Consider the following 13,351-nt stretch of genomic DNA (forward strand, 5'->3'; position numbering starts at 1 on the left):
GCTGTCTGTCCAGAAAGCAGTGGCACGAGGAGGTGTCGCCAGTTTCTGATTGACAAGCTACCGGCTACATAGCCATTCCCCTGGCAAAATGTTTTCATCCCTATAGTGAAAGCAGGCACACCTTAAATGAGAGCGGCAACTCTGCTCTGAATTTAGGAGCAGTGCAGCAACATTTCCACACCGAACACAGAAAGCTGCAAAAAAGGACTTCATTTGCAGGATCAACAGGTATTTTTTTGGACTCTGCAGGACGACTAAGGCTGGCCATACATTATACAATTTTCTTATTAAATTTTCAATAAGATTTACCAAAACCTTATAATATGAGGTCAAACATAAACACTTTCAATGTGTATTCAATCAGGCTGGCCCTTGCATTACATAGTTGAAGGTAAATCTAAAGAAAATTGAACAGGAAAATTGTATAGTGTATGGCCAGCCTAAGAGGAAATTGTGAGGGCAGATATACTTATAATGAAGTGCTGCAGCACATATTTTCAATAGGAGGCCATTGATCTACTTTAAACACTTCCTGCCTGCCATATAACAGAATGACGGCCACAAAGTTGTTAAGTTATCCTGACTGGGCATCATATGCTTTCCAGCAGGATAAGCTATTCGTGCGCCTGCGAGGGCACGCAAAGCGGCGATCGGTGGTGCGGTGTGTCAGAGTGATCTCTGATCCCTGTAAAGAGCCTATGACGTAGGCTCTTTACCATGTGATCAGCTGTTTCCAATCACAGCTGGTCACATCGTAACCTGGAAGTGCCATTTATCGGCTTTCCTCAGTTCGTGCCGATCATGAGCGCGAGTAGATGAGAGCCGATCTGCGGCTCTCCTGACAAGCGGGGGGTCTGCACTGATATTAAGCACATTGATTATCAGTTCTGACCCATCAGGGATGCCAACCAGTGCTCATCAAAGATGCCAATAATGCCTTTTTTGTGTCTCCTCGTTAGTGCTATCAGTGCTGCCCATCAGTGTTGCATATTAGTGCTGCCTCCATCAGTGCTAATCAGTGCCGCCTCATCAGTGTATTAGAAAACATACTTTATTTTCAAAATTGTTTAACGTAAACAAAGAAAAACTTATTTTTTTTTTTTTCAAAATTTTACTTTCTTTTTTTTTTCTTTATTTGCTTAGCAAAAAACGAAAAAACCCAGTGGGGATCAAATACCACCAAAAAAGCTCTATTTGTGGGAAAAAAATTATAAAAATGTTAAATTTGAGTACAGTGTTGCATGACTGCGCAATTGTCATTCAGAATGTGACAGCGCTAAAAGCTGAAATTTGGTCTGGGCAGGAAGGGGGTGAAAGTGCCCTGTATCGAAGTGGTTAACATTACTGTTTGCAAATTGTCTATTTTTTTTTCAACTGCAGCACAAATGAAGCTCCTGTTCCAAAACTGATTCGAGGACCTTCCATCACTGAACATCCCATATATGAGTCCAATGTCTATGGAATTTCCGGTGAGTTGTCAGTATAGGTGATGTAAAATAATAGCCTTTATCCAATAGCGGGGGGGGGGGGGGGGGGTCACATGTGGCTGCGAAATGCCTTTTATTTTTTGGGAAATTAAAAATATTTCCTAAGAAGAGAAGATACAAACATGAATATAGTGTAGTATGAAGGGTTAAATAGTCGGGATGAGAATTGGCTGTTAAGCTGGCCAAACGCTGGCAAACCTTCCTAAGAAAATTTGCAGTACATTCGATGACTGGGCGAATTGACGTTCCAAAGTCCTTCAAAATTTGGTTTGCTTTAAACACTACAATAATTTTGAAATTATTGTAACTACCTAAACAAAAAACGAACTACTAAAACTAGAAAGTGCAAAATTCGGTGCAGCTGTGCATGATAGTCAAACAAATTCTAACTTCAGCTTGTTCAATTAGGCTTTGCCAAAAAAACTGGAAGATGATTGGTTTCTATGCAGAGCTGTACCAGATTTCGTACTTGAGTTTTAGTAAATCAACCCACTGTTAGCAATTCGATTGAGATACATTTTTCTCCCCCATTCGAATTCCCTCATCGCTACTGTTGAAAACTAATACCAGTCTTGACCCCAGCGATTAGAACAGGGATCCTCAAACTACGGCCCTCCAGCTGTTGCGGAACTACATGTCCCATGAGGCATTGTAAAACTCTTGACATTCACAAACATGACTAGGCATGATGGGAATTGTAGTTCCTGAACAACTGGAGGGCCATAGTTTGAAGACCCCTGGATTAGAACATCAAATGTTCCCAACATAAAAAATTTCCCAACAAAATTCTGCTAGTGTATGGTCAGCTTAAGTCTTATGTCTTTTAAACCTTTTGTAACTAGAGGGCATTAATGCCTAGGGCAAAAATGTATATTATCTATTATTATATGTTCTTGAAAAATAATACTGTGAATATTGTGGGGTTGTTTTGTTTTTAATCCCATTGCTCTTTTCCAGCTATTGATGGAATTCCATTTACAATCCACCCAATGTTTGAAAGCAGAATTGCAGAGCCTTCGGTGAGTATTATGTAAATCACTGTAAAATACCCCACAAATTATTTAATAGCATCCCTTCAATTCCAAATGATAACCAGATTCAACAGTGCTCCATTCATTTTTGGGCAGTTTTTACTATATAGTATGTAGCATCTTGAAGACCTAGCTTACATTTTCATGTGGTATTTAAGACATGCACTGAAATTTCAGCGGTCAAAGCATATCAACCGAAAATGGTGTTTTTTTCGCCATTTTGCTGATAGAGTAAAAGGTGCCAATAATGGCCGAAAACTCACAAAATTTTGCCACGATTTTACCGTGCTTTTACCACAATTTTACTGTGCTTATGATGTGTTTTTTTTAATAGGTCATGTGATTCAAAAACCGCATCAAAAATATAACAGGGATGCATTATTGCTGCGTTTTTCAATGCATATCAACAGGGAGGTGCGTTTTTTTTTTTTTTTTTTTTTTCAGACTAAAAATGCAGCAAGCAGGATTTTTAACACCACAATGGAAGAGCAACGGAGCAGTGTGAAGACATAAATATAATTTATGCATTTTTCTTGAGCTTTTCTTGCATTAAAAATGCTGATAATTGCCAAACGGAATTCATATTCATTTAAATTGATGGTACTAATTAAAAAGTCAAATAAAAAACAGTTATATCTAAACCTATATTTAAAAAAAAAAAAAAAACTGTAATTTTCAGTTTCGGTCAAGTGCATCCTGAATTTTCGGTTTTGGCATCAAAATTTCCATTCGGTGCACCTCCTGGTTTTTGTTACTGTCGTCATATGGTGTCATGACACACCACAGTACTTTGCAGTAGAGCGTAAAGCAGGCATAGATAAATAGTGAAAATTCAGTATTCCCCCATGTTATGAAGAAGGGGCGGTGTTCTTTAGTCTATCATTGGAGAGCTCATGCAGGGCTGATAACACTGCTTGAGATTTAAGGGCAGGGGAGGCAGCCATGTCACAGCTCACTTACAGAAAGTGAGGAGCTCGCTGGGTTTTTGGCAGGATTCAGAGGTATTTTTCTGTACTTGCATTAGGTGAAAAAAAAGAAAAGCCTTGGGGAAATGTTCATATACTGAATACATTTTGTTTTGCCGGGATCTAGAGGTTGATTTACTAAAACTGGAGAGTGTAAAATTTGGTGCAGCTGTGCATGGTAGCCAATTGGCTTCTAACTTCAGCTTGTTCAATTAAGTTTTGACAGTAAAACCTGGAAGCTGATTGGTTTCTATGCAGAGCTGCACCGGATTTTACACGCACGAGTTTTAGTAAATCAACCTCTTTAGACCCTAACAATACAGAAAATAAGGGGAAGAAAAGGTGTGAGGTTCCTGGTCACTAGAGCTTACAATCGTTGTTTTTGTTTTTTGTTTTATGCAGTTGATCCAGTCAGAAATATTTGATCCAAAAAAAGGTGCAAGTTAATTAAAATAGGAGCATTGCCTAATAACTTTTGCACTGAAATGCCACAGAAATCATTAGCTCAGTCTTTCATGTACTTTCTTTGGCGATATTGCTTTTTCACCAGTATTAGGTGAACAGATTTATGTAGAATTCTAAAGCCAGCCCTTTAAATTGGGAGCAAAAAGGTGTTTTTAAAGACAAGATTGAGGTTTCCACTACCTATATATTAGTTATAATATACTAATTGAAAACACAAACATCTCCAATATAAAGCAAATCTAGTTACTTCAGATACTGAATTACAGTCACATCACAGATTTTTTGTTTTTTTTTTTTTTTTTCCAAACGTTTTATTGAATAATAAAAATACAATACAGCAAAAATGACAACCATATGCAAGTAAATATACATATACAGTATATATCAAAACAATTGAGTTTCCCACCCACAGTTGCAGACATAAAAAGGCCAAAAAGACCCAGGACCAACGTAAGGCGTCGCAAGCTCAAAGCTATGCGCAACGGTCCAGGAGCATCTGTCAAATCTGGCATAGAATGTGTAACCTGTAATGATATACCAAACCCCGAGAGGGGAAGGTTCAGATCCAGAATCCCCATATCTAACAATGTGAGGGGGTACAGAAAACCAGTAACAAACCCGTACAGCTTAGGAACACAAAAGAAAAGGAGAACCACTGTGAGGCACTCCAAGCCAAAAGGGTCATGACCTTGCACATGAGCGCGCTCCGGGCCCAACCGGCCCAGGCACAGCAACGGTAGGGAGGGGGGAATCAAAAAGAGGGAGAAAATAAAAGAAAGAACAAAAAATGGTCATCAGGAAGGGCTGAGGAAAGGTGCGAGCCGCGTGGACCAGCCAGACAGGTCAGAGCACCTAAAGGAGGTCGGGGGCAGGGAGGAAGAAGGAGGGAGGCAGGGCAGGGAGGGGGAAGGGGAAGGCGGGGAACGGAAGGGGGAGACAGGAGAAAGAGAGAGAAAAAAAAAAAAAAAAAAAAAAAAAAAGGGGGGGGGGGGAGCTAATGCCAATTCGTATGTAATGATAGCCAACAATAATAGAAACATTGGGAAAGAGGGTGTCGATTCGGAAAACCAAGGTACCATCTAAGTAGCCCCAAAAATATGATACCAAACCAAGGTGTATCACCAAAGAAAAAACCAAAGAAATAAGCGTAGCTTAAGCGTTAAGTGTAGCAAATTCCGGTGTGGTTGTGAAGTGAGCCCAGCATGCCCATCTCTTGTGATGTTTAGTGGGGGTGTCAGTGGCAACATGGATGAGCTCCTCCATCTCCGCGATAACAGCAATTCTACGCAGCCACTGTTTAATCGTAGGTGCCTGCATTGAATTCCACAGAACAGGAACGCATTGGCGCGCCGCGTTGATCATCTGGACAGTAAGCGATTTTGTGTAGGAAGCATGTGAGGAGGGGGAGTGGTGCAGTAGGAATTGAGCCGGTGAGAAGTCCAGATCATCCGTAGTCACCCGTTTGATGATTCGGTGGACCTCCGCCCAAAAGGCCGTCAATCGAGGGCAAGACCACAGAATATGGAGGAGAGAGCCAGTGTCCGCCAGACACCTCCAGCAAGTGGAGGGTATGGAAGGTGTAATCTTGTGAAGGAGCGTCGGGGTGCGGTACCACCGGGAAACAATTTTATAACCGTTTTCTTGGGTCGTAACGTTCCGCGAACATTTATGGTTTTTCAAGAAGATCTGCTCCCATTCGTCTTCAGAAAACGAACAGGCCAGTTCCCTCTCCCAGGCAGCACAGCGGGTCCGAACAAGCTGACCCGTGTCCTCGAACAGGAGAGAGTGCGTGACAGAGATAAGCCTACGGAGGGGGCCTTCCTGCTGACAGAGCCCGTCAAACGTGGTCGGGGAATCCCGACAGGGGAACTTTCTAATGAATGTTCGCACATAGTGGGCCAGCAAAAGATAGGACCAAGGTGGAACAAGGGGTTTCTTTGCTTTCTGAGCAATAGAAGAGGCCGAAAAGACCTCCTCTCCGTCGCTGACATGGTGAATGCGCAGTCGTGCCTGCGGCCAGTGGTCAAGTAAGTAATGTTGGTGCATGCCGGGGGGAAAGTCAGGATTGAGTTTGAGCGGGGTCATCGGACCCTGAGCCCTCGAAACACCATGCGTTTTGCATGTTGTGCGGAAAGATAGGAGAGTAGGGCCGATCAAAGGGTGAAGCCGAAGAGAGGGTGGCAAGTGAGTGGGACTCAACCACGGGGACGTAGCCAAATCAAGTGTAGTGAAGCCACCTTCCAGGGACACCCAGTCCTTATACGGCTCATGAACGTTCCAATCAATGATTCTAGATAAGTGACACGCCATGTGATAATTCCGAGCGTCAGGAAGACCAATACCTCCCTTGTGTTTGGGCAAGCAGAGGAGGTTGTAATGTATACGGGGATGTTTATTATTCCATAAGAACGCGGACACAAGACGTTTATAGTCCCCAAAGAAGGACCGCGGAATTGCCACGGGAACTGTTTGGAGAACATATAGCAGCCTGGGTAGAGCATTCATTTTTAAGACCGCAGCTCGCCCAAACCAAGATAGAGGCAAACGAGTCCAAGCGAAGAGATCCTGTTTAATTCTGGAGAGAATCGGGGGAAAGTTCCGAAGGAACAAATTACGCAGATCAGCCGGAATCTGTATGCCCAGATATGTCAAGGAGTCTTGCTTCCAAACAAAGCGGAAGTTGGTCTTGCACATTTGCACCTCTTGGGGGGATAAGGAGACATTCAGTGCAAAAGATTTGGCAAAATTGATTTTCATGTTAGACAAAGAGGAAAATTGACGAAACTCCCGCATGACCGAAGGCAGAGTAGTAACAGGTTCAGTCAAAAACAGCAAGAGATCGTCTGCGTAAGCAGCCACCTTGTATTCCTTGGAAGCAGACTTGACCCCGCGAATAGATGGATTACTTCTAATACTGTTCAAGAAAGGTTCCAAAGTCATAACGAAAAGTAGGGGGGACAAAGGGCACCCCTGTCTAGTTCCATTGCGGACAGGGAAGGCGTTTGACAGGGTGTCGTTTACCCGGACCCGGGCACTCGGATTAGCATAGAGAGACATAAGGAAGCACAACATGCGCGGGCCCAACCCCCAAGCGCGAAGGGCAGCCTCCATATAGTCCCATGACACCCTGTCAAACGCCTTCTCGGCATCCAGGGAAAGGAGGAACCCCCTCTGCCGAGACATTGAAAGGACGTGGTGAAGGTTAATAGCTTTAATGGTGTTATCCCTGGCCTCCCGGCCAGGGATAAAGCCAACTTGATCAAGATGTATCCCTTTAGAGAGGAGAGGAAGCAACCTGTTAGCCATGATGCGAGCAAAGATTTTTATATCCACGTTCAACAACGAAATCGGTCTATAATTGGACGGAGCGGTCGAGTCCTTCCCCTCCTTCGGGATAACAACTATGTGCGCTTCAAGCATACATGGGGACAGGGGCCGATCAGCCGAAAGAGAATTAAACGCCGCCAGAAATGGGGTGGATAGAACATCGGCAAAAGATTTATAGTAAGCCGCAGACAGGCCATCCGGGCCCGGACTCCTGTTTGGCTTAAGCTGCTTGAGTGCCGACGTCCATTCAAGAAGGGTGATGGGGGTGTCAAGAGAAGCCCTGGAATCCGACGAAATCCCCTGAGTCAGATTCCTGGAGAGGAAGTCGTCGAGAGCACGCACTCTCGATTCAGGGGTAGAGGAGGGAGATTTCTCACGTGGTAAGTTATATAGCTGACAATAGAACCTCTCAAATGCGCCAGCTATATCCCTATTGTTAGAGATACGTGAGCCAGAATCCGAGCGAAGGTGGTGGACGACCGTTTTGGCTTTCCGGGCATGCAAGGCTCTCGCAAGGAGGCGGCCACTCTTATTGCCATGCTCATAAAAAAGCTTCTGGGAAAGCAAAAAGCTCCTGCGTGTCCTCCTGTCTAACTCCAACTGAAGCTTTTCTCTAGTGTCCATGAGAGTGTCATGCGTGGCCTGAGCCAGCGTCTTCTTGTGAGCCCTCTCCAGGGCAGAGATTTGAGACAAGTACTCAGAGATGGTCGCCTCCCTCTGCTTCCGCAGCGCAGAGGCTAGCGCCAAGAGTTTACCTCGGACCACACACTTGTGTGCAGCCCACTGAGTGACCAGAGACGTATCGGGAGTCGAATTACAGCGAAAGTAATCCACTAGGCAGGAGCGGATTTCGGACAGTCGGGTAGGGTCCGTCAGCAGGGAGGCATCCAGCCTCCAGATTCTGTCCCGTGGGACAGAGATAGGCAGAGACAGTGTCATCGTAATCGGGTTATGATCGGAGATAATAGAGGGTTCAATTGTAGCATCCACAAGATAAATCAAATCCTTTTGGGAGAGAAAGATATAATCTATCCTGGAATACTTCCGGTGCAGCGGGGAGAAAAAAGTAAAATCTCTATCACGTGCATGCATAGTGCGCCAGGAATCGTGCAGGGACAATTCCTGAAGGCCCAGTTTAATTTGTTTCAGAGCCTTGTAGGGAAGGCAAGAGGAACCCGTGGAAGTGTCCAACAGAGGGTCCAAAGGGACATTGAAATCACCCCCAAAAATGAGAGTGCCCTTCTGGAAGGGAATCAGTTCAGCAACCACAGCACGGCAAAAAGAAACTTGGGAGCAATTCGGACTATAAACATTCACCAGAGTGAGAGGCTGGTCACGAATAGATCCAGTCAGAAAGAGGTAGCGACCCAAGGGGTCCGCTAAAGAGGCCGAGATGGTGAAAGGGACAGACTTGGCAATCAGAATCGAAACCCCCTTAGTCTTAGAGTCAGCCGACGTAGCATGAAAAACGGTAGGATAATACTTGTTGTGGCAGCGGGGAATAGCATCAGAGCGAAAGTGCGTCTCCTGAAGAAAGACCACGTCCGCTCTGAGTCTGCGCATGTGCGTCAGAACCGTTGACCGCTTCTGTGGGGTGTTAAGACCCTTAGCGTTAAAGGAAACTATTTTCAATGTTTGGGCGTCGGGGCCCAACGAAGGGGCACGTGGCATGTTAGCAACTGGCAGGAGCCAAAACCCTAAGGAAGAAAAAAAAAAAAAAAGAGGGGGGGGGGAGAAGAGAGCGGAAAGAGAAAGGGCTAAGAGGTAAGGGAGGAGATTTTTTGTTTTGATTGTGCTCTATTATTTTAAATATGGTTTCTTATAGATACCTACATCCCAAATTGTATGATTTTAGAAAAACCAACTCCTCCTAGGGACATTGGTAAAAAGTGGGCTAAAGGGGACTTTTCCTGGTATCATAGTCAAAGATTTATAGCTACATATATGTAAAAATTTTCAAATTTTATTAAAGTCTAAAAAAGGGAACATTTATGGTTTACAAAACATACATACAGGCATACAGAAAAGGGGAGAAAAATATATATAACCAACAATTTACTGGTGACAATTCAAAGTTGTTTGACAAGTAAGGTCCTCTTTATTTGAGTATGGGGCTACTGAAGAAGCTTTGTATAGCGAAACATGTAGGGCAAGGATCTAAGTGGTGGCACCAGTAGCCCAACACTCAAATAAAGAGGACCTTACTTGTCAAACAACTTTGAATTGTCACCAGTATCTTGTTGGTTATATATATTTTTCTCCCCTTTTCTGTATGTATGTTTTGTAAACCATAAATGTTCCCTTTTTTACACATCACAGATTTGTTACTCTTCATCACAGGATAATGGAAAAGCTGAGAATCCCAAATCTTGTAAATAGTTGTGGTCACATTCATGTGGACTTTCACCAATGTGGGAAAAAAAAAATGTCAGGCCCACCCATCTACCAGTAACCTCCAGCTGGGAACTTCCTTGCCCTTATGGAGCTTACAATCTAAGCTTCCTAACTGACATTTATACATACACATACTAGGGCCAATTTAGACAGGAACCAATTAAATTATCAGCAGGTCTTTGGCATGTGGGAGGAATTTAGTCCCGGAGGAAACTTACGCGGGTACAGGGAGAACATGCAAACTCTGAGCAGGTAGTGCCGTAGTTGAGATTTGAACCGATGACCCTAGTGCTGCTAGGCGGAATGGCTAACCACTTTAAACAATTTCTTTATCTTGAAAAGTAGGATTCATATATAATGTGTAATATTTACCTTAATTTATATCCAAAGTGTGTTCTTATTGCCTCCCATACTAGATAATGTCATCAAGCTTCCATGACCTTCGAATCAAAACCTTGGCTGACATTGAAAATGAGGTGAGACAAGTTAAAAATGAGCATAAGGGCTCAGTTTTGTGAGGGTTTTTTTTTTTTTTTCTTTTTGTTTTGGTAACTGCTTAGGCCTTATGCACATTAGGCATTTAGCCCCAGTGTATGATATTCTTGTGTTTAGGTGCGAGCAGAAGACATAGATGTACCATCCAGCTCCGCTGCTAGCAGCTTGAAAAACTCTATAAAACCTGCTGCAGCTGCACAGGACTGGACAGTACACCAAGTGGTACTAATGTTTAGTGCCGTATGTGCCCCGGGGGTAAATGCCTAGAATGCAGGTAGTCTGCATTACAGTTATTTGTCCTTGAGCTAAAAGTACCCTAAATATTAGCACCACTCGATGCACTGTCCAGCCACAGCAGAAAAAAAAAAAGCAGAAAAATTTAGTATTTTAAATGCTACCTTGCAGCATTTTTTTTATTTCTGTGAATTATTTTTGTATTCACTTGCAATGTACCTTTGAACTGACTACTCTGGGAAGAGTCCATTCTCAGGCACATCCCCCTTCCCCCTCCCTCCATTCACATTATATTCCTCTCCTCCCTTGAAAGTGTCCTATTAAGTCCTGTTCATACTAGATCAGCTAGAGCACATAGAAAACAATTATTTTTTTATGTGTCCTGTTCTTCTTACTACAACACAGCCCAGAGGTGCAATGCAGTGAGAGGCGATAAAATACGGACAGGCTGCCTAATATCACATCTTACTGAATGGCACCACATTTCACCGCACAGCAAATGTAATGCACCATGCTGCTGTGCCAGTGACATGTATGAAGAGTCCCTTTGTACTTTTCAAAAGAATTTCCAGAAAAAAAAAAAAGGAACCTGAATGATGTTTTAAAACGCACAACACACCGCTTCCTGCTGCAAGTCACTGCAGCCTAAAACACACCGCAGCTCACACACTAAACTGCTCCAGCAGAGCTAAACTTACCTTTGCTTCAATGGTCCCTGTGCCTTGTTGGCATCTTCAGCTGTATTCATTGGCTGGCACGGTATGATGTCACTCTTGCACATGTACAGGAGGAAGTCACCCCGGCACACAGGGACCCTGCCAGTGATGTAAGCTGAGCTGCACTTGCACAACTTAGTTTACACACCAGAGAGGACTGACCAGACGGGTAGGTGTATTTTATTACTGCATCTCTCTTCTGCAATAAAGAACCTGTCTGCTCGCTGTTTGTGACTGTGGGACTTAAGTTCCACTTTAATGCTGTTTGTTTATAACCAAATCAAAATAGGAATGACCAGGCCATCAGCTTAATCAGTACAAATACACTAGATAAGGATTAGCTGTTTTGATGCTCCTGTAAAACCAAGGTTGCAAGATGATCTATTCATACATACCTTATAACTGAGTGAAGTTCTAACATCCAATCTGTTGCTTTTTGTCTTTCAGTACAACTATGGATTTGTGGTGGAGCGTACTGCATGCACTAGATGATATCCATGGACTCTCTAGTATCCCTATAGCAAACACTATATATTTAGCCACACGCTTTCATTGCAGTTGCTCTGTAGTGCTTGTGCCATCCCTTTTTTTCTGTACTCAACAACTTTGAGATATGTCCTATTTCCATGGATAGTATATGTGTCCTATTTCCAGGGATAGTGTATGATGTGCAGAGTTGAGTGCAGTTTCCTGGCCTTTGACTGCGCCATAAATGCACACAGGCTTTATAGTCGACTATACATAACGAGGTTTCAATAAAGTTTTTTTTGGGGGCGTTTAGAATAGATGTTTAAAGACACACTGTTATCATGCCCATGCAGAACAAAATGACAATTTCTTTGTAAAAAGCCACCCCTTGACCCTTGATACTAACCTTCCAGCACATCCTTGCTGCTCCTGCCTTTGTTGCAGCCAGCACTAAAATTCCTACTGTTGAGTGGTGGTGGTGTTACTGCCCTGGTCATGTGACAGTGCTCACACCTAGGTATTAGCTGCTAAACTACAACACGGTCAATAGGAGGAGGTCACATGCTGTCCCATACTCGGAAGCTCAGGGTATTGTCATTTGCTGGAATGGAGGCAGGAGGTGTGTGGAAGGCCGACATTAAAATCTCAGGAAACCTGTGATAATCTGTAACTGTATTTTTGAGAACTGTATTATAAAGGTGGGTGGTCTCTCAGAAAAAGGTCACGAACAACTTATAAAATCATTTTTATTCCATGAAATCTTTAAACAGAGGATATACCTCCCCCTGTACCTAAAGTGGCTACAGGGGGAGAAGGTTTTTTTTTTTTATCTTAATGCATTAAGATAAAAAACCTTCTGTGTGCAACAGCAGCCCCCTAACACTTACCTGAGCCCCATCTCGATCCAACGATGTTGCACGAGAGCCATGGCTGTCCGGGACTCTATCATCATTGACTGAGACAACAGCACCGTGCCATTGGCTTCTGCTCCTGTCAGACAAAGTCAGTGAGACAATGAGGAGAGAGATGGGGCCGGGCCGCGGCTCCATGTCTGAATGGGCACACGGAGCTGTGGCTTGGCTCGGGTGTTTCTATAGCAAGCTGCTTGCTGTGGGGGCAGGAGGGAAGGACAAGGCGCATTGAAGAAGGACCACTACACAGAGAAGGTAGGTATAACATGTTTGTTAATTTTACCAAAAAAAAGATACTTTAGTATCACTTTAAAAAGAAGACCTGCATTAGAGTATAATTCCATACAAGACCTCAACCCCTCATTTAGAAGGACATGTGTAAATCAACAATGCAACACGTTTCACCCAAGAAGGCTTCCTTAGGGGGATGGGGATTTTTTGGTTCTATAGAGTAAAAGCAACTATATAGTATTTGTCTTCACTCTACAGATCAAAAAACAAAAGGCCCCCTTCAAGCAAATTGTGTTGCATTGTTGATTTACATATTGCCTTATATTGATGGGTTGATGTCCTGTATGGAATTCTACTCTTATGCAGCCCTCAAAAATTCCACTCGCCTGCTCGCATTTTGCGAGTGAAATTATGAGAATGGCGAGTAAGGGCTGTGCTGTATGGGGATAGGGAATGTATTAGTGCCTATGCCTGCCCCTGCCGCCGCTGCTCACAGCGCAGCCTGCATTGACATTCTTCTTCAGAAAACGGTGGACCCGGGGCCCAGAGCAGTGTGCCCTGAGCCCACCCATTGTGTGACAGTAGTGAATGAATACTGATCCTCCTCCTGGCCAATCAGGAAGTGGG

General features: G+C 43.6%; 1 protein-coding gene across 1 annotated transcript in view; it reads left to right on the forward strand.

The window, feature by feature from the left end:
* Positions 1–11,606, forward strand: part of MVB12A (multivesicular body subunit 12A) — a gene marked incomplete at its 3' end in the record, with an annotated part of 36,676 nt that extends 25,070 nt beyond the window's left edge. Inside the window, exons 7-10 of the mRNA XM_082262646.1 lie at positions 1,381–1,469; positions 2,445–2,506; positions 10,086–10,145; positions 11,562–11,606. Coding sequence (XP_082118772.1) covers positions 1,381–1,469; positions 2,445–2,506; positions 10,086–10,145; positions 11,562–11,606 — 256 coding nt within the window. The remainder of the gene's footprint in view (positions 1–1,380; positions 1,470–2,444; positions 2,507–10,085; positions 10,146–11,561) is intronic.
* Positions 11,607–13,351: the final 1,745 nt, after the last annotated feature.

Source organism: Pelophylax lessonae (genome assembly GCF_965119305.1).
Source record: "Pelophylax lessonae genome assembly, chromosome: 7".
Taxonomy (NCBI): Eukaryota; Metazoa; Chordata; class Amphibia; order Anura; family Ranidae; genus Pelophylax; species Pelophylax lessonae.